This window comes from Centruroides vittatus, unplaced genomic scaffold, assembly GCF_030686945.1.
Source record: "Centruroides vittatus isolate TY-2023 unplaced genomic scaffold, ASM3068694v2 contig_620, whole genome shotgun sequence".
Lineage (NCBI taxonomy): Eukaryota > Metazoa > Arthropoda > Arachnida > Scorpiones > Buthidae > Centruroides > Centruroides vittatus.
In genome coordinates, this window is record NW_027122381.1 from 1,076,029 (window position 1) to 1,099,071 (window position 23,043).

The window sequence follows — 23,043 nt, forward strand, 5'->3', positions numbered from 1 at the left end:
AGTTCGGGAGACGTCCGTTCCTCGGTTGGAGGAATCTCTTTTATTTTGTCTGAGTCTGGACAGTTATCATTTTCGTCGTCATTAAGATCTTTTTTAATCTCTGTCGTGAAACTAGATGGACTGTTTACCTGAAGTCCGACTTTGATCTTCTTGGTCAGGGCACCCTCGGGGAAGATGGCCTGCACCTGAGGAACGACCGTGGATGTCACCATTCCACCCTCCGGACCGATGGCGTGAACTTCTTGACGAATTCGGGTGATTATGGCAAAGTACTGGGGAAAATCAGTAGTTAGTATACGAGTGATGCGATTCGTATTGAGATCCTCAAGGGCACTTAGTTCTGAAATAGAAAATTAATAATGTTTTATTAAAACATCAATTTTTAGAAAAATATCACAAAATATACTTTGTCAAAGAATAAAAGGTGCAATATTTGGCTACCATTTGTGTTTTGTCGACTATAGAATTTAATTAACATTATGAGAAATTAAATGCTTTTTAAAATTTTTTAAATATTCAATAATTAATGAAAAATTACAGTTAGTTGAACTTCATAATTTGTTTTTATTTAATTTCAAATAAACAAAATACATTTTCTGTAATTTTTTTTTCACTAACAAAGGCATATCAACCCTCGCTTTCCTCAAAGTGTTTGATTTTTTAATATGTTATAGTACACTTGCCTGACTAATACATGGTAAAATTATGCTTGCCAATGCAGAAGGGTTTGTAAAATATCAATGTTTAAAGTTTTCTTTTTTGGTTACATACTGAGTTTGTAAAAATGAATCGTGGGCAAGTCAAATGAGTAAAATGGCAGATTGGCAAGTTTGTGACGTCCCACCTCTCTGCTTTATAAAAAAGAAATTCAAAAGAAATCTTTTCCTGTAATAGACAATTATGTAAATTATTATATACATTAGGCTAAAAATATATCGTTTTATTGAGAGGACACAATTAAAATTCATTTGCTTCTTTTACACAAATTGAGAGCACTAGTCTTCTTTCAATGATAAGATATGCCTGATATGCATCAAAATTGATTGCAGATAGATCAATATATTTAAATGTCAATAAAATTTGCTTTCCTCTGACAATGCTGAAGAAACCATGCTCTCGTAAAGACGTTTCTTTTATTAAATGTGCATGTTATTGATTGGTGCTTTGTTTTAAATGTTTATTTTATATTTAACATCTGTGTATGCATAAAGACTTTTGTTCGGAACAAGATTCCGAGAACAATGAGTGATAAAATTACAATACCAATACTTTTGTATTCCGAGTCAGGAAAAAATTCTAAAATTTCTCGACATTTCCTGAAATTTTCTTTACCCTTTTGTTTAACAGTATCTTTCACTAATAATATACATACCTTTTTGGACAAAATAAATTCCCTTTTTTTCACACGAAGCAACAAAATAAAACAGTGCAACTCAGATCAAAAATGAAAATGTTTGAAACACAGAAAAATAAGCAAAAGCTTAACTTAAACCTATTTCTATTGTCTATACTTAAATCTATTAGTGCCTAAGGTTTAGATAGCCATGTTAGTAAAATTGTCAAAGTTAGTAAAAGTTAAGATAGATTGAGGAAAGAATAGTTGACAGTACTTCTACTTTCCTTTCTTTTCAGAAAAGAAAGGAAAGTTCTCCAAGTTTTTCTTACTTCTTTCATGCTACCCTAGTCTGCTTGTATATGTCTGTTGACTTCAATGGTGGGTGATCCAGGTTGAAAAAAAAAATCCTTTTGTTTTCCTTTTAGGTGAAACAAATACTCTCATATGAAACTTGGGATCTATCATCCTAGGTGATACATTTTTCAACGAAAAATTCATTAGCTCCATTCACAAGGGAATGGATTCTTAGTCCTCCTTCGTCGGCCTTATCGCATTCCTATCTCACCTCCTTCCTCCATCACAATCACATCAAATATGACTCTTCCTTCCCCCTTGATACCATCCTGTAATCTCTTTCCTTTCAGAAGTACTGCCTGAAGCCAATCAATACTATGAAAAACTAACTGTACAAAAGACTGGAAGCATCCCATTTTGAAAGGGGAGAGTCCAGAGAGAGGAAAAATAAAATAAAAATGGCTTGATCAAGCTATGGTATAATACGCAATTAAAATTCCTTGTAGAATTCTAGAACAATCTTTATTTTTCCATTAAATAATAAATTAGTACAGTAAGACCCCACTTAACACAGGGGATATGTTCCTAGATGACAAAGCACTAAACGAAACAGCGTTAAACAAGGTCATTTTAACACAAAGTAAATAGGGAAAGGCAAACACACAATTAAAAATAAACAGATTTTACTCTAATTTTTTTTTATTAATTTGCATAATAATGTATGTTAAATAACACACAAAGTGTTTCAATTCCTTCTTTTTTAATCATCTGATCATCAGCTCTCAAACTTCTCAATTTCATCCTAAGTTGAAATCGAAGAAAATTATTTGTGCCAATTGGTTGTATTTCCAACAAACGGCAAAGAGTAACACACAAACATATGCAGACAGAAATGTAAAGTTCATTTTTTGTGACAAAGGTCCTGACTTTTCTGAAATTCTTATTTTTTGTGATAAAGTCACATAGTTTCATTTTTCACTTTCTTTTTCTTTCCTTAAGCAAATGTCGGTAGCAGGAGATCGCATCCAAAATGCCTCATCTTGCTTTTGCACTCCTTTCAAAATCTGGATCATTCGCTACAATTTGATCAATAATTTTGGTTATTCTTACCAAACTTTTACTAAGGAAATCTGTAGTAAAATTCTTTGTGTCCTTTGTTTACAGAATCTCTGTTTTCCAGTTCTACATGAATTCCTTCTTCTGCCAGTTTTTGAATGTCATCATTGGTAAGGCTCTTACCAGAAACCTGCAGTAACTCCTCAATATCCTGCTCGTCCATCTCCTAGTCCTGTTGTATCGATTAGGTTGGCAATTTGGTCAAATTAACGATACAGCAATAGGCTCTTCTCATTGAGAATTCTTGGACACCTCCAGCTGTAACTTCGGATCTTCCGGTATGAGCCTTATCCTCCACACTAAAATCATTGTTTCTAAATCTTTCAAACCACTTCTGCGCAGTCCTTGAACTAATTACGATTTGATTATGTACAGTATTTATTTTTTTGGCTGTATTTGTAGCATTCTCACCACTTAAAAATAAAAAGTATAAAACGTGTCTTTTATATTCGTCGGTTACTTCCATTTTAACGAAAATAAACAACTGAAATGTTCACAATTCTGAACAGTATTATATGAATGAGATCCAATTTAACACTTCGATGTAATAATTATCACATTAGACTGACATTTTTAACAGCAAAACAAGATTTTTCTCAAGGTCATAAAAATGCGCAGGAACTTATGGACTGACCTGATATAAGCCGTACGTTGAATTTCAAATATATTTTCCTTTTGGAAAGAACCATGTTTTGAATTCTGCCATGTGTAAACGTTCCAACATATTTTTTAACGAAACGATCACCGGTTTGTGCACTGTGCATGCACTTTGAAATGATGTTGATGTTAATTTTTTAAAAGTTATCTTCTAGCAGGATCTGCCACACTGCTGAAAGGGCCAACTCTTCTTTAAAATTGATGCACATGGTGTTACATCCTGCTCTGTATATTTCCATAGCTTCCAATAATTTGAGATGTTCTGGGTGGTTGGTAGTGAGGATAATGTGGGCTGCGCTAAAGTCCATCATGACTTCCTGATCGGTGGCATATGTTGAGAGAGTTGTTGTAAGCCTTTTGTGTAGTTCACCCTATGTTCTTTAATTCTTATCCCCATTGTACATTTGGTGGAGACAATGTAAACCATATCTCTGTTAAATCTGTGGTCTCTGAGGGGGATGGTGTATATTCCCGGTAGTCTGACTGAGTTCAGAAGATCTTTTCCATTACAGAGTATTTGGAAAATGGTCTGGCATCTTCTGTAGGCTATACGAACTTGACATCTTTTGGTTATTGTAGCATATAATGATTTTAACCGTGGGTTAAAAGTGATAGGGATTCTTTCAGTATCGTCTTCTTGAATATTTAAGCACCTCTCCATCAGATTGTTACATGGTTCCTGGCTATTTCTGTACTGTCTACATAATCCACTTACAAGGTTGGTGTATCCATGGTCTGCTATTTCATTTTTACGTTTGATCTCCTGATTCAGTGCCTGGTGAGAGCGAGGAGTGCGTAAAGGCCCTCCTAACCAAAGCTCTGAAGGCCGCTATTTTATACTGAAATGGGTCACAGGATCCTATCGAAATATACATGGAGGCAGTACCAGTTTTGCGATACACCGAAGTGTGTATGTTCGGCCCTTCAAAAGCAATATCTATATCTAAGAAATGGATTTTAGAGTTAGAGGTACAATGTAATGACTTCTTTGGTGACATTTTTGTACTAGTTTGTAGCTCCTTTTCCATCCATGTCCAATTTTCAAGTGGGTATTGTGCAATATGTCAAAAAAATTCTTCTGAATGCACATTGTACAAAATATTGCTATTGTGTCCTGTTATTGGCACAATAAGTATTTCTTTGCAGTCAATTTCAATAACATCATATTTTCGTAGTTGATGATAGTCAACACTTTCTTTTTTCTGCTTTGCTTTTGCCTGTTTAACATCCTCTATAAAAGCATCATATTTGTCTCTGATGAGGATCCCGCTATTATTTGCTTTTACTTGCAGAAACGTATCCGAGAACCTGATTTTCACATCAAACATTGGTTCCACATTTACATATAGTCCAATTTCACCCAACGTATTTGTCCGATCAGAAGTAGCCATGGGACAACCTACGGAATTCCCCAGTAAATTGTATTCTGTTGCTAATTTAATATGTTCCTTTAAAGGAAAATGTGTCATAGCAAACAATCCTTTATTAACCTCAGCAAAATTACTGTATGCTCCTTACAGCAATGTGTGTCATCACACATACTGCACAATGCCCTACAACTTAACCTTTGAATGTAGTATAGATGCTGTATAATACAGCTGTATGTAAAATCACTTTAATCCATGTCAGTTGATTTTCTCACAGCAACTCCAAGTTATTACTTATTGTAGTATAAAAATACTATAATAAAGTCTTAAGTAATAAAAAATCTTAAATAGATTATACATCATATGCATTTCAGGCTGTTGTAAATTCACAGCCCCTCCAGGGTGTGAACATTACAATAATACTTGTAGTATACTTGTGGTCCTTTTTAATAAATGTTACAGTAGAAACATTTACTTCAGCTATGCAAGCAAGCCATTGTAACTGGTTAACCTATATCTTTGCAAGTTGTGTATAAAAAATTAAAACTACAGTAATTTAAGACTGGATGTAATAATTATAAAGTTTTATAATTGTATTTATATGGAAACATTGAATGTGTACCAGAGTTTTAAACATTGTTTGTCTCTCTTAAAGACATCACTGAAGAGGGCTGTGAATTTACAACAGCCTGAAATGCATATGATGTGTAATCTATTTAAAAATATACTACAATATAGTCTAGAGTAATAACTTGGAATTGCTATGAGAAAATCAACTGACACAGATTAAAGTGATTTTACATATAATTAACCTTTGAACCCAAAGTATTCATATAGAATACTATAGAAATATGAGGAATACAATACTCACAATAAAACCGCTATGTCTGAATAATAAGAACAAGTCACAGAGGCAGGACCTTCTCCGAAAAGCAGCAGATATACGGAATGTTATCGTCACAACGTGGCACCATCCTTGCTAGCACATGCACATGCACGGCACCATCACATCAGAAGCAAAAGATGTGCCATCTACCAGACAGTCTTGAATCAGCGCATTGAATTTTGGCCAGAAATTTCCTGCCATCATGAAATTGCCAACCAAAGTAGCACATACACTGGTCATTTCAAGTACATTGGACATTGGCCACTCCTCTCGGCCAAAGTGCAAAATGGCCAGCCAATTCGGAAAATGGCCAAACTTCGAGCTTTGGCCATAACATATATATAGAATAGGTCTACTGTAGATATAGATAATATAATAAAATACATAATAATATATTGTCTTTATAGGCATTTTTTATGCATGAAATACAGCTAAGAAGGATAAAAAAGTTTTGTTTTGGGGAGTCAAGAATGGATTAATACATTTTATATTGTTTCTTATGTGAAAATTTGTTTTGGTTTTAGAACAAATTGGTTTTTAAACAACTTTTAGGAATGAATTAAGTTTGAAACCTGAGGTTTGACTTAAATTTATTTGTAATTATAAAATGATATGTTTTTGACCTATTATATATTGGTATAATAATTTACTTGACTGCATATTACAGAAGATTGCTTTATAAAAACAAACAAATACAAAAGAAGAGTAGTGGAAAGTCACAGTATCGAGGTTCTGAGAAGCCGTCTTACTTGTTTGACAATGCTTGCCCGTGATTCTTTTTCATAAATATTACCAAAACAGAGAACTTTTAACATTGATATCTTGCAAAACCTTGTGCATTAACAGAAGTTTACTATACCTTGTATTAATCAGATAAGTGTACTATAACAAAAATGAAACAATTCAACGAGGGCAAGAGTTGATGGTCTCCATGTAAGTGAACTGTAACTATATAATATCAAGGTTAAATATTAATAATGTTATTTTTGAATTTATCATTGTACCAATTATATGTAATTAATTTTAATGTAATATAAGAATTTCTAAATTAAACATTATATTAACTTATTTTCATTGAATCCAGAAAATTTCATTTACACGAAGATACACCAAGAACAATATTACTGACTGTCAGTTTATAATTTTGATAGAATACTCAAAAGAGGGTAAGTACCAAATAACTGGTATTTATTTTATTCTGACTATAATCTGTAGAATACAAAGGTTTTTTCAATCATAAAATATTTAATTAATTGGTTTATGATTTATCCTTCTGGTTCAAACACTGTTATTTTCTAGGAATTATCATATCCTCAGAATCCAAAAACACAAGCCAATCAACAACTTTATTTCACCCAGATGCAGTTGGAAAATTACAATATTTCCCTCCTGTTGTTTCATACAGGTGCTAATCAAGTCACAAATAATTTTCAATTCTCTCACACAAGTTTTCAATATTCCAACCATATTTACTAATTTCCATAATAAAATCATTTTTTTCTTTACTTAACAACAAATTTTCAATTTATAGTTAAGGGAAGGAACACAGATAAGAAAAAATGATTTTATTATGGAATATTGAAAAATTGTGTGAGAGAATTGAAAAATTATTTGTGCCTTGATTAGCCTGTATGAAACAAAGTCCACTGAGGAGAGAAATATTGTAATGTCCAAAATGCATCTGGGTGAAATAAAGTTGTTTATTGGCTGGTATTTTTGAAGTCTGTGGATGTGATAATTCCTAGAAAATAACTGTTTGAACCAATTACATATTGAGATTGCTTACAGATGTATAGTACTAAGACAGTATAGTACTAATGTCAGATCAGGTTCAACACCTTCACAACCTTGAAGCGTTGGAAATATACAAAGCCGGCCTGGCCAGCAACTGTATTAATGCGAAACATGCCACCAATATTTTGTATGCATGGAGGTGGTGCTATGAGAAAAAAGCATAAACAACACTAGTATGTTGCTAACGTTTCTACACCAACAAATACATCGTATTATTTATTTATGGGAATGTAACAATATTTTTATCACTTCAGTAGCATGTACAGTGAAAATTAGTTTCCAATTTTTAAATAATTTGGAATTTAAAATAATTTTAAACACATTCGAATTCCAGTTTCAAATTTTATACTGGTCAATAGCCTGATGAAGACCAAGTTTTTGGTCAAAAACATTAGTTTTTATCTAAAGCTATTCATACTAGAATATAAAAAAGGTTTTTAGTATGTTGATTTATCCTTCCCAGGGATTGTGTGAGAAGTTGGTTGTACAACTTACAATTACAAAGAATCAACAAACAAACAACCTAGCCCGTGGGTTCCAGTTCACCCAACTCAAAGTGATCACTGCACCAGGAGTAGAAAGAGGGTTCTGAAAACAGGGCGAAAGCACAACTTCATCAATATTGAAATCTTAAAAAATTACATAAGACAACATAGCATACAATGCACTCACTAATACATACTCTTTTTGTACAAGGCCAATCCTGATCTGTAATTATGCAAAGTGCACAATAGGCAGGAGAAGAAGCAAGCATCAAACAGCAAACTAAAAGAACCATAATATGACAGCTCATTTCTGCAGAATCAACTTGTAAGATCTAAGAAAACAAACCTCATGCACTCACATACACATGTGAATTCATTGAAGTAGAAATTATCAAATGTCATCTTTCAAACGCAAACACTATATTGTAAGTAAGGAAAATACTACTATTATGATAACTACCTTTAAACTAAGTAATTATACAAACTATGTCCTCAAACTAAATTCCAATGTAATAATTTTGTTATATTATTCTTAAATTTTAATGCTGAAGCACTTAGTTATTCAAGGGCAAATAGATAGCAGAAATAAAGAAAACCAGCACATGCTAGATGAGCCACATCCAACAGAAAAAAATTCAGGCACATTATATCCACATGGCAGGAACATGCCTGCCTAGAAACAGCAACCAGAACAGAAAACACAAATTGATTGTGCTTGTAACAATATTACAGAGGCACCAGATTATAGTTGAAGGATAGATTTGTCGACTAAGAAAGTAAAACAGCATATGGAATAAGGTTTGAGTAGTGGGAAAGGAAACAAGAAGATTAGGATGAACCCATCACCTGTCAGTCTTATAACATGTTACATGTGTCCAGAGTAGATAAGAGAAAAGACGGCAGAAATTTAAAATGGAGTGAGAAGAATAGGTGACACAAACTATTCAAAGACCATCAGAAGTACCAAATTCACAAAGACAAGCAAGAAAACCCCACTCATGTACCACACCAGAGGGTGGACCTGGTTGATGGAAACCAAAATGCATTTAAAGTGCAAGTAGCCAAATTCTCATCAGGAGGGGGGAAGAAAGAAGACTAAAGTAAAAAAGTCTTCACAAAACATCCATGGGACGTGATGCAAAGGAGACAAGAGGAAACAATCACACACACATATCATGTATCCCCAGTCATCCAAAAAAAGCACATTCACACTAACCTTTCACTATCTAAATCAGAACAAAACAGTCAGGAGAGGGACAGAAAAGCTAGAGATGGGTAGTATTTGGATCATATAAATTCTTTGATACAATTTATAGAAAGATAAAAGTTGTCTTTTGTGGTTACTAATGTATATAGTGGGACTAGTCATGTTGTGAGTTTGTCTCTATAGTAAGATGTTGGTTTTCTATGCCATGGATAGAAAAGTTTATAATCGTATATAGTGTCTGGTTCAGTGTTTTCAGTTACAATGTGGATTGTTTTAAAATTTTAAATCTGGGTCTGGTGTTAAAATTGATTTGGTGTTCTTTTTGAGAGTTGTAATGCTGTCTGCTTCCATCATGACTAGGCATTTGTCGGCAAAACAAAAGAGATGAATATTCTTTGATAAATGTATGTCAAAGATTATATTCCAGATCCACAGGAAGAATTTTGAAGATGGCATAGGGATGTGTATTTGTTATTTCCGGTCATTTTATGGTGGAATAACCTCTCTGTTTTTAAAATAGTCTACAGTTAGTAAAGATAATTACCCAAAAACTTATATGAACTAAGTTCATAGGGAATTCTGGGAATCAAGCCCTGTGAAATGCAGCAGAGTATTCTATTCCATTTAAATGTAGTTATAATGTTCTTAAGTTTACTCAGATTGTGTTCTATTGTTGAGTGAATCCAAACTGATTGTTATTAAATACCTTTCTACTATGTAAGTGGTAATTAATTCTGTTAATTAAGAATTTTTTCTAACATTGTTCCTAATACAGGTAATTTTATTTTTTATTTCAACAAAAGACAATGGCCATACACAAAGTGTTTAGCTGGTGGAAGAGGGGAACACAGGTAATAAACTGAGTAGTCTGTAATGCTTTGAACTGTCTATAAACAAATGAGGGTTTGGAAATCAGTTTGCAAATAGATTTTTTCCAAATGGTGATGAATTTACTTTGTTCTAGGTATGCATTGTAGATATCTAACAGAGAGATGGTAAAATGCATACCTAAATCGAACCCTACCTCTGCAGTGATGCCATCACGACCTGGAGATTTCCTATTATATAAGTTGTTCATAATTGTATGTAATTCCTATGTTGTGAACAAACTGTCATTGTCTGCTGTGTTAGGCTGTTCTATAGTTAACCTAATAATACTGTGTGATGTTTTGTCTGCGTCTTCTGAAAAAAAGTAATTTAAGATTAGATTTGCTGATTCTTCTGAGTATGCAGGCTCTCCCTGAGGCAAGTTGACTGAAATGTGAGTAGTGCTATTTTTCATGAATTTGTAACCTTTTCCCATAGATCAGTGTTTCCATGACTGAGCATACCTATTTCTAATGTCAGTGTATTCTAATCTTAGTTGCTGCTTCCCTAAGATTCCTATTTCTTTGGAACTTGTGCCTGATTCTATTAACTATTTACCTACAATCTGAAAATTCCTCTGACCACCACAGAACTGAGCACCTGCTATGTTGTTTTAGAGGTATGTACTGTACTTGTCACAACAACTAGTGATGAGAGTAGTGTAATTGTCTACTGGGGAATCAACAAGATAGCAAGGTGTAAACTGTTCTATCATATCTGTACATCCTAGTGAATATTCTAAATTAAAGTTATAATTAATCTGTCCTATTTATGTAATGTTTAGGGAACTACTCATTATATTGGTGAAAGTTACCATTTATACAAGTATGTTGTGATAGTGTTATGTATCTGTGAGGTTCCGGATGGATTCAAACATCACAAATTTGCAAAAATTTTATTAGTTTTAGGAAGAAACAGGGTAAAGAAAAATGTTAGACACTTAGATTTTGTTTATGTTCAAACATGACACGGTCATAAATTACAAAAAGAATGTAGTCCTAAGATCGACCATCTCCGGTTGGGAGATCGAATTTGTGTCGCTCTTATATATCGTCGGAATATTTTTATTTTATTGTTTATTCTCTTGTCATTTTTTTGTTTTATTTTATCTATTTCTGTACGCACGATGTTTTTAAAATTGTAAAATATTATTATTTTTATATATTTTTTTTTTATCGTATATATGTTATGGCAGCACTGTGTTGGCGGTAGGCACGCTATATAAGGTGTGAGGGGCTGGCAACGTCCCATTCTGGTTCCTGGTGTTTGAGGAAAGAACGATTTTTCACGACTGCTGTGTGCATAGGGGTGAACAGTCTTCCTTCTCTTTGTGTGTGCGGAAGTTCCTGGTTTTGGTAATCCGTTTCCATCGGAGGGAGAAATCGGAAGTACGATATAAGATTTAGACAAGCGAATCGGTTGCTGGTTTATAACCTCACGGGGCAAAATAGTTTTTTTTTTTTATTGAAACCGATTGGATTTGCTCAACTCTTTGTCTTCTCGCCGAAGGACTTTTGTTTTGTGAACCGCCTTGTGCTACGTGTGCCAACTTTGTGGAGACGTTGACGTTGTATGTAAAAATTTTTTGTACATAAAGTTAGTTATAAGTGTATTTCTCGTTTGTCTCCATTAGTTCGTGGTAATCAAACACCCACACCTGCGATCTTCAACCCTAAGGATCTTCGCAAATCCCACATATTGGCGTCCGCGACAGGATTACCACGTGTGATAATGGAGACAGCGAGCACAGGGGACTCGAACAATTGCGACAGATTTGTGACCAGCACAGCGGCCCGGCAAGGTCAACAGGACATGGTTAACGCAACCCCGGTTATCACCGGGTATTTAGGAATGATCCCGATGTTTTCTGGATCACAGACTGATAATATTTCAATCAAGCAATTCTTTGACATATTGGAGGAAGTGTCATGTATTGCGGAATGGAGCAATGGGACTCGATTAGTGGTGGCGCAATCGAGGTTGAAGGGTGAACCTTTCAACCTTTTTATGGATCTACGTGCGGCATACGGCAACGACTATAATCGGATAAAATCCTCGCTCATAAGCAGCTTCCACAGACCTAAGCAAAGTGAGGGAGACACTCTGAAGGACTTTATCAGTATAAGGCAGAGACGCGAGGAGACTGTCGGTGAGTACCGTGTTCGGTTATGTATCGCGTTTGAGAAAATGATATGTACGAATCCCCATATGGCTACTTTAAGGAGCGAAATGCTCCGTAGTCAATTCGTCCAAGGGCTCATCCCCGGTCTGAGGATGAAGTTATTGGAACGTGAGCCTCAGTCATTTAACGATGCGGTTGAGTTGGCGGAGAAACTCTATAAGATAGAACAATTATGCGGCTTTAAGGAAGTTCAAGTAGGTGGGGTCGTCGTGCCGCCCGCTGGTAAAACGGAACCGCCTGAAGGGGGCTCGACCAATGCGGCAGAGTTGTCGAACAGACTAGCCAGTCTGGAAGAGACTGTGTCGAAGTTATCTAATGCAATCATGGGATTGTCTCTAAGACCTGAAGAGCAGGGTGTAAGTGGTCAAAGGGTGGGAACCAATCGGACGAGGGAATGTTTTATCTGCAAAAGTAAGGATCATTTGTGTGCCAATTGCCCGTTAAATTTAAACGCGAAGGGAGCCACTGTGAAAGCCAGGTCGGTGGCTCGGAATTAACTATTGAACTGGCTAGTGAACCAAAGATTAACGAGCACCAGCTTCCATTTATCTCCGGTCAAATTAATGGCATCGCAGTAAGCTTGCTAGTTGACACCGGGGCCGAGAGGTCCCTTATTAACCAAAAAAATATTGAGTCTCTGGGGGACATGGGTCATCAATGCAATGTGGTCAACGTGAGGGTAAAAGGAGTATCCGGGGGCATCATGAAATGCGACAGAGGGTTTTTGTTTAAGGTGAAGTTCGGTAGTAAGGTCGTCCCTACTCAATTCATCGGCGTCGACTCCGGAATTTTGGTAGGCAACCAAGGTATCCTCGGAATGGACTTCTTGTATGCTTGCCCGGAAATTTTGACTAAAATAGCACACCTTATGGAGGGTGGTGCTCTTGTGAATAGAGGAAGCTCAACTGTAGCAATCGTGTCACTCCGAGAAACCCCCAAATCGCCAGACCAAACCGAACGATTAGACTTATCGCACCTCCCCCACGATCAAGCATTAAAGATACAAGACATCATCAGGGATTTTTCTGATATATTCAGCGAAAATGTAGAAGAGTTGGCAGGCACGACCAAGTTTGTTCATAATTTCGATCTGTGCACAGATCACCCTATCTACACCCGGCAATACCGTATTCCGCATGTGTACTTGCCAAAATTAAAGGAAAAAATTGAGCAATATTTGGTGGCCGGTATAATTGAGCCATCGAAATCTGAATGGAACTCTCCCATACATATTGTACCAAAGAATAACGGGGAAATCCGTTTCACACTAGACCTAAGGAAGGTTAATGAAGTCACTAAAGGTCAAGACTTCCCTCTAATGCGGATTGACGACATCCTGGCTCAATTGAAGGGAGGAAAGATATTTTCCGTTTTAGATTTAAATTCTGGTTACTTCCAGATTCCTGTTGCGCCCCACCTTCGTGAGGTGTTTGCCTTCTCCACCCCCTGGGGAAAATACCAACTTTGCCGCATGCCCCAGGGTGGAAAGAACTCTGGGCGTTACTTCCAGAGCATTATGAACTCGATACTCTCCAAGTATGTAGGAATCTCCTGTTTCGTGTTCCAAGATGACGTGGTACTTTTTTCCAAGAATATGAACGAACACAGCGAGTTGTTAAGAGATGTACTCCTCATCCTAAAAAGGGCTGAATTAGTACTAAGGCCCTCGAAGTGCAGATTTGCAGTAACTTCTGTTCAGTATTTAGGACACATAATAAGCGATGAGGGGATTTCGCCAGATCCCGATAACGTAAAGGCCTTCCTTGAAATACCGCCGCCTAGAACGGTGAGAGAAGTACGTTCATTTCTCGGAGCCCTCGGTTTTTATCGGCCTTTTATAGAAAACTTTGCCAGCATATCCTTACCACTCACAGAATTAACCAAAAAAGGGTATCGTTTTAAGTGGTCGAAGGAATGTGAAGACAGCTTTAACAACCTGAAGAGAGCTGTAACCACTCCCCCAACAATGAGACACCCTGACTTCACATCTGAATTCCACCTCTATACGGATGCTTCCGATCGGGCTGTGGGGGCCGCATTACATCAGAAGCATGGTGGCCGTCTCGCTCCTATCGGCTTCTTTAGCAAAAAGTTACATGGCGCCGAATTGAACTACTCAATAGTAGAGAAGGAATGCCTCGCGCTATTGACAGCCCTCCGCCACTTCCGTTTTTTAGTCCTGGGTAGACCGATAATTGTGTACTCTGACCACAAGCCATTGGTTTTCCTCAGAGATATGAATAACCATAATCGCCGACTCATGAGATGGGCTATCGAGATAGCCGGTTATGACATCCAGATGGTGCATGTGAAGGGCGGAGAAAATAAAGTGGCTGACCTATTGTCTCGCTCCCATGAGGATCAGAAGATCTCACCTGAGGTCAAAGTAAACATCAATTCCGTATCTCCACCTGATGATGATAACACTAAGGGCGTTAATGATTGGGTGATTGAATCCCAACAAAGTGATAGTACGATAATCGAGACTCGTGACACGTTGGTACGAAAAGGGGCTGGTGACACCCCCACGTGTCTCCGTGATTTTGAAGTGAGTAATGGTCTCCTGATAAAAAAAGGGATGAATCATAGAGGCGAGCCTGTTAAGTGCCTTTGTGTTGGTGATTCTGCGCAGATCCCTTTAATTGAACATTACCATGAGATAAGCGGGCATGGTGGTGTGGAAAAAACGCTGAAGAAAATCAGAAATAAATATTTCTTTCCCGATATGAGGAAGAAAGTTAAAAATTTTGTAACCAGATGTAGTATTTGCCAAAGATTCAATCGCACTGCTCAGAGGGCACCTATTCAGGAAGTAACTCACCCGAACGAGCCGATGCAAGTGATCGCAGTGGATGTGATAGGCCCCGTGCCCGAATCACGGAAGGGAAACCGGTACATTATCGTTTTTATCGATATGTTTACAAGATTCGTTGAGGCGATCCCTGTCTCAGAGGTATCGTCAAGGACTATAGCAGATTGTCTGTTCGAAAATATCGTGTGTCGTTACGGTGGCGGGCAGACTCTTATCTCCGATCGGGGTACAAATTTGACCTCGAAACTGATGAACGATGTAAGTAAAATACTGAACATCGATCGGAGAACAACGACTGCATATCGACCTACCTCTAATGGGACATGTGAGAGGGCTAACAAAACTATAATTGAAATGATCGCGAGGATTTCTAACGGTGATAATGCTGATTGGGATAATTACATCCCCACCGCGTTACTAGCTTATCGTACCACCATTCATGGCTCGACTGGTGAAACGCCATCATTCCTGCTGTATGGTTTTGATCCCATCATCCCTGGTGAAACCCGTACACTGGACAGAGACTTAGTCGCTACTAATGCACTGGATTACCGTGAGAAATTAATCCGCAAGCTCCAGGTCTGTCGTGAGGCTGCGGACGTGTTCAGCAGAGGGCAATTAGCTAAAAAAAGAGAGTATTGGAATAAAAACAGGCAATTGAGGAAATTCAGAGTTGGGGATCTGGTATTAATCAGGAAACCGTCAAAAGTTACACACAAAAAATTCTCTGCGTGGTACACAGGTCCTTTCCGGGTAGAGGAAATGCTTAGTGATGTGGTGGTCAGGGTAAGAGGCCGGAAGTTAAAGGATAATCAAACCATACACATAGACTGGCTTAAGCCTTTTTACGGGCAAAAGAAAAACTCCGGGAGAAGAGTTAGAAGGAGAGACCATGTGGCTGAGGTCAAGGGGGCTGATGATAATGACGAGGAGGAAACTGACTATCGGCAATCTTACATGTGCATGGGGAAGTATCACAGACCCTCTCTCGAGGTCCATCAGACTCCGGAACCTACTACTAATGTACTTGCTGAAGGGGGGCAGACGACATAATTGTCCAACAGAATGCTCCCTATAATCTCAGGCGACGGAGAGTGGATTACGTCACCCTAAACCGCGGATATTAAAAAAAAAAAAAATTTTATTTTCCAATTTTGGAGGGGCATATGTGTCGCTCTTATATATCGTCGGAATATTTTTATTTTATTGTTTATTCTCTTGTCATTTTTTTGTTTTATTTTATCTATTTCTGTACGCACGATGTTTTTAAAATTGTAAAATATTATTATTTTTTTATATATTTTTTTTTATCGTATATATGTTATGGCAGCACTGTGTTGGCGGTAGGCACGCTATATAAGGTGTGAGGGGCTGGCAACGTCCCATTCTGGTTCCTGGTGTTTGAGGAAAGAACGATTTTTCACGACTGCTGTGTGCATAGGGGTGAACAGTCTTCCTTCTCTTTGTGTGTGCGGAAGTTCCTGGTTTTGGTAATCCGTTTCCATCGGAGGGAGAAATCGGAAGTACGATATAAGATTTAGACAAGCGAATCGGTTGCTGGTTTATAACCTCACGGGGCAAAATAGTTTTTTTTTTTTATTGAAACCGATTGGATTTGCTCAACTCTTTGTCTTCTCGCCGAAGGACTTTTGTTTTGTGAACCGCCTTGTGCTACGTGTGCCAACTTTCTGGAGACGTTGACGTTGTATGTAAAAATTTTTTGTACATAAAGTTAGTTATAAGTGTATTTCTCGTTTGTCTCCATTAGTTCGTGGTAATCAAACACCCACACCTGCGATCTTCAACCCTAAGGATCTTCGCAAATCCCACAAATTCAGCTTTCAGTTTGACCTCTCCCACAATCCGAGTTGGGATTCCATTACACATAGTAATGAGGGAATGGCCAATTGTAAACAGAGATTAATATAATCCTCGATCTTCAAGGACATGATGCACTCGGTCAGTCAACACAACCATAGAGTGTCAATGCATCAGGAAAGCGAGTCTTTCTCCATTGTGCATGACCAACAAACCCTGTGTTGCCAAAGGATTAAAGTGAAACCATTATTGCTTCACACCCAATCTTCCTATCCTCTCTGTTCAGTGAACAACTTACTTAAGCCATCTGGCTGTCGAGCATCACCTCACCATTGCCTCAGAGCTACAGCCATCAATGACAGTAACTTCTGCAAGAGAGCCATCTGTTACTACTTATTGATGCTTCTATCTCTGGAAAGGACTTCTGTGAAAGGGACTTATAGATACAAACTGTGATCACCAGACAAAAGGGGATCTCTGAGAAATTGTAAGCAACCTTTTGTATAAATAAATGGGTTATTTGTGGAGGCACGTCTCATCTATGTCTCCATCACCACCACCCACATGCAAGAACAACCCTCGAGCATCCTGACATAAGATTAAAGATTCCCCCTAGTTAGCTAATCCATGCAATGTTACACAAGCAGAACTGCTGATGATTGCCACTGCAGTGGAAGACTGTACTGTAAGGAACTGATTCCGAGCGTTATTTTTATTTTATTATTATTTTTTCGTTTTATTATATTTTGTTTGGGGCTTATGTTTATTTAGGATGAAGGTTCCCCACCACTCTCTTATTAGTAAGAAAAAAAAGAAGATAAACCAACTCATGAAGGAACGAGCGTCGTAGGAAAAAAATTCTCGCGAACTTGCGCTGCCCAGCGGAAATAAACAGTCCACAGAGAGAAAATAAAAATGGAGGGGGGAATCCCCACACTCACTAGTAAAGAAATACTTACTAAACCATAATAACATCCCAGAAAATTGTGCTAAATACTTTGTAAACGGTTTATAAGCTTTTGTCAGAAAATTAAAGCTGCCAGAAAGAAACTTAATGTTAGAAAACTAAGTATGTAAATAAGGGGAGTAACCCAGCTGAGTTGCGATGTCACCTCACAGCATAAAACCAGTATGCTAACCGAAGAATGGCGAGGTGATTTCCAGAGCGAGGTGATTCCTGGTCGAAGTCCAGATTGAGAATTAGGCGAACCAAGGTGTTAAAGAGGAATTCGATTGACGATAGCGAAAAGATTGAGGAAATAGGTTCCTAGTATAGTGAGGTGACGGATAGACGTTTAGTTCGTAAGAGATTTTGTTCATAGTTCCTAAGTATTTGATTTGTCGAATTTTCAAAGGGGAATTAATATTAAGTTAAGCTAAGTAGCTGAGTTTATTGTCGGGTTGACTTGTTGGTTTTCGTTAATAAATTTTGTTTTGGATTATAGACAATTGTACATAGTAAATTCTATTTAGTAATTAAATATATTTGAAAGTTTTTTTTGCTTTGACTTGATAATTGTCGTTATTCTTACCAATTTTTCGGTGCACGCGTAAAAGCCCAGGCCTGGCAAACTAATCTCAAATCTACGTAAAGTACCCGTTAGGTTAATGGAAGTTTTACCGGCTGCAGTTAGTGTCGGTTTCCTAAGATACTAAAAATAGTACTTTACAGAACTGCTAAATATCCACATAATAATGTTAACATCATTCTGACAGCCAAGCAGCCATTTACAGCTACATAATTCAGAACAATGATACTCACCCAATTACGAATAATATTAATACTATGTTACAAAATTCAAATGATGCCTTCTCCCTTAATTGGATGAAACAACACCAGGGAAATATTGGCAACAAAAGAGCCAACAAATTAGCAAAGAAGGCAGCCATCAACCAAGAAAACACCATAATATACAGCAAATTACCACCTGTGACAGGATTCAATACTATAAAAAACTATATTTTATAAGAATGGCAAATGTTTTGGGACAACTTCCATAATGAAACAACTTACTCATACTTACCAGACATTAAATGTATCTACAAGATGAATTGGCTCAAAATCGATCACAATACAAATCAAATTTATAACGAACCACGGCTGCTTTTAAAGCTACTTACACAGGTTCAAATTTACCGATAGTGATAAGTGCTCTACTTGTGACAAAACCAATGGAAACAACCACTACCTGTTCAACTGTCCTATAGTCAAAAAAGAAAGGACGGACTTACAGCAAATTTTAAACTACAAACATATAGATTGGCCATGTAATAAAAGCCTTCTCTTGCAAGTCGAAGAAATCTACAGGTCCTTCAAAACTCTTACAGATTTATATTTCAAACAGACTATAGTGCAAAAATTATACTGAACATTGTTGGTTTTCTGGGAAGCTACCCAGCCCTTTATTGTGTTAAGTCCCATGCATTGCAAGTAGTGACAAAGTCCACTCTCGCCCATACCATTCATTTACTGTTACATGCATTTAACATCTTTTTTGTACAATGATGACTGTATGTAGTTTGCAACTCAGTTGTACTAAAAGGTACTGGGTATGTACTGTACATATCACTTCTACCCGATTAATAAAAAAACGTTGGCTAATCCACACTAGTGTCAGAAATTCAGGATATTTTCTGTAACATTACACACCAGGACATGATGGATACAGTCCCACAAAATTTCCAGAAGCTAACGAAAAAGAGTTTTATTTGAAAGTGGGTTGGACAATGGCAGATGTTGTGGCAGATTCAAGTGCCTCAGTAGGTCTTTGTGACAGCAGCAGCAGCAGTTCTCTTCCCTCATTCTCTGCATTCATAGGGATGATCCCGACGTTCTCAGGATAAAATAATAAAATAAACCCTTCTAACATATTTCCCGGTGTCGTTCTATTTTTAGAATCGTTCTATTTACAGACTCGCAAACGTTTTAACAGCCCCTCCTGGGCTCTTCTTCAGGCTTCGTCGAATAGGCCGTTAAGATTCGAATAAATATTCAATTAGAATTTTTTGGAATATTAGCACGTGCAGCAGCTGGATATTTGTACTGTGCATGCTCGATGCTCCTCCCTTTAAACGCTGTTTTCTGGCACAACCTGCCATGCGCTCGATAGGATCATTTCCTCCTTATGATTAACGCAGGTACTACGTAATCCAGCCTTAAATATCTCCATGGCTTCTAGCCATTTCAATTGCTGTGGGTTATAGCTGGGTATAATGATTTTTGCCGCATGCAGGTCCGCCGTTATCTCCTCTTCCAACGCGTACATCGCCAGGGCCATAGTGTATCTACCGTGGTGTATGTCTGACTCGTGCTCCTTTAACCTCACTTTTAACGCACGTTTTGTGGAACCAATGTATGTTAATTGTCTATCGCACCTGTGATCTTCTAGTGGTATCATATATACTCCCGGAAGCCTTTCGGGGTTTGGTGGGTCTTTGCCGTTGCTTAATATTCTGAAGAGAGTCTGACATCTTCTGTACACGATGTTAATTCCTTGTCGGTTGGCCACGGTTTTGTAAATGGATTTCAGCACTGGATTGTATGTGATAAATATCCTTTCATTTTCTTCCTGTCTGATATTCAAAGGTTGTGCTGTCTGATTATTTTCCTTTTGGGACTTCTCATGTCTTCTAGACAACTTTTCAATGAGAGCTTTGCTGTATCCATGGCTTATAGCAATATTTTGAATATGATTGAGCTCCGTTTCGAGCGCTTTTTTTGTAGAGGAGTGCGTATGAGCCCTTCTCACTAATGCTCGGAAGGCAGCTATTTTGTATTGAAACGGATCATATGAATTTCTAGGAATATATGTGTGGAACGTGCTCGGCTTTCGGTATACTGATGTAAGTATATTAGCTCCTTCAAAGTTGATATCAATATCCAAGAAGTGCACCCTCGATGAGTCGTGCTGCTCTACCTCTAATGTTAGCCCGTACGGATTACTGTTTATGGCTTCGAGGAATAATTTTATGTCCGGTTCTACTTTCCAAAATATAATAATGTCATCAATGTAACGTTTGTACAACAAGATGCTGGGCAAGAATCACGGTAGGATATTGTTTTCCAATCTCCTAATTACCATTTCGCACAAATCACCCAAGAGCGGGCTGCCCATCGGGACTCCTTTGCCTTGCATGTACGTGATCCCTTTAAATTGGAAAAGAGAGCCATAGCATAACAAATGGGCTAGTTCGAGAATATGTTGGTGCATTGTGTTGTCCTCAACTATCGAAAACAGAAAGTCCCTTAGTTCGCAAAAACAAGGTGGTAGTTCTATCGACGGAAACAACGATCTGAAGTCTAAGACCGTAGCACAAGCTGGTTTTGCTATCTTCTTCAATTTTTTTACAAGTTCTGCTGGGTTGTTTATATTGAATTGGTATCCTTCCAGGTGCGGGATGAGCAATTTATGAGTAAAAGATTCTAGAATACGTGTAGGGGCCTTAGTCTTGTTCACCACTGGTCTGAGTTGCTGTGCTTTTTTGTGTGTTTTTGCGAATGCAAATAACCACGGTATCTCTGGAGCATCAGCTATTATATTTCCCATTTTCATTCTCTTGGCCAGGCTTGTGTTTGCAAAACGTTTGACCCGCGATTGTAATTTATCTATATAAACCCCTTGCACTTCCGTACATCGAGTCATTATACCCACGGCAAAAATCATTATACCCAGCTATAACCCACAGCAATTGAAATGGCTAGAAGCCATGGAGATATTTAAGGCTGGATTACGTAGTACCTGCGTTAATCATAAGGAGGAAATGATCCTATCGAGCGCATGGCAGGTTGTGCTAGAAAACAGCGTTTAAAGGGAGGAGCATCGAGCATGCACAGTACAAATATCCAGCTGCTGCACGTGCTAATATTCCAAAAAATTCTAATTGAATATTTATTCGAATCTTAACGGCCTATTCGACGAAGCCTGAAGAAGAGCCCAGGAGGGGCTGTGAAAATGTTTGCGAGTCTGTAAATAGAATGATTCTAAAAATAGAACGACACCGGGAAAAAGGTTAGAAGGGTTTATTTTATTATTACAAGTTCCGGTGCAAAGAGAGATTATATATGTTCTCAGGATAATCGGGGCATTACTGATTTCTTTGACATACAGGGAGAGATAGGAAGTTTGACCAGGTGAACACCTCAACAGTGCTTGAGCATTGCCAAATGCAAGCTCATGAGCGTGGCTCAAGATTTTGCATGGTGTGACTTAAACATGAAATGTGTAACAGATTTTGATACGCTCCAGTGGTTGATGATTGAATGGTTCAATCATGAACCCTGTTTCACATGTGCACACAGAGGAGGGATGAGAAGGTGCAGGAATTTGCATTCCACCTGCAAGCCCTCGCTCGAGCAGCAATTATAGAACAGACAAACACAAACAAGCAGGAGAATGTGATTATTAAATGCTGTCAACAGCGGGAACTGGATGAAAAATTGCAAGTCCAATTCCTGCACAAGCTGACACTACAAAGTAATTACACACAACTTGCCAACCTTCATGGAAGCACAGAGAGTGGCATATGTGAGACGACAATAGATCAGCTGGCAAGTAAAATATGGAGTTTAGTCGCTGGAGTCATGGATGCAGTAGATGGTCACAGCACACAGTCAGAGGAAGCAAATATGTGAAGAGAATCAGTACTCAATGCAACCATCTCTCAACTGTCAAAACAATTAGTAATGATAGTGAGGAGGTTAGATCGACAGCCAGTGCCCAAACCAAGAAACAACTTCTGAAGGGACAACCCCTCACAAACAGAGCAAACTCAAGGAACAGATAGAGCAGTCAATGGGGCAAGAACCTTGCATTATTTCCTGAGTTCACAAAGCCACCTACTGCATCAATTTTCCCCGCAATTACAGCCACAAATCTGCAAAGACAATCCCATGCATGATACTCTTGCTATAACCCATTCCCAGAACAAGATCCATTTCCCCCGTGGAGAAGGAACAGGGAAAGACTGACAAAATTTTACACTCTGAAACTCAAATTGGTAGGATTACAGATGTTACATACCATTGCCACCCAAATAGTACGGAAGGAACATCCCTCTGCCATGTCAAGGGAGGTGGGAAGTGAATCGAGACACTCCAAAATGGCTAGTCCCCAATATGAATTTGTTAAACTCCTTTTGAAGCAATCAGTCAAGGCAGACACCTTTTTATCAAATCCACTTTTGGCCAATTAAGCCTAGAAACAACAGACATTTCACATCTTT

At 37.8% G+C, this 23,043-nt stretch overlaps 1 protein-coding gene across 19 annotated transcripts in view; it reads right to left on the minus strand.

Moving 5' to 3' along the window:
- Positions 1–23,043, minus strand: part of LOC136979409 (ankyrin-2-like) — a 376,384-nt gene that overhangs the window by 226,162 nt on the left and 127,179 nt on the right. For all 19 annotated transcript variants that reach the window (XM_067275362.1, XM_067275361.1, XM_067275359.1 and 16 more), the window contains one exon: positions 129–340. In XM_067275362.1, coding sequence (XP_067131463.1) covers positions 129–340 — 212 coding nt within the window. The remainder of the gene's footprint in view (positions 1–128; positions 341–23,043) is intronic.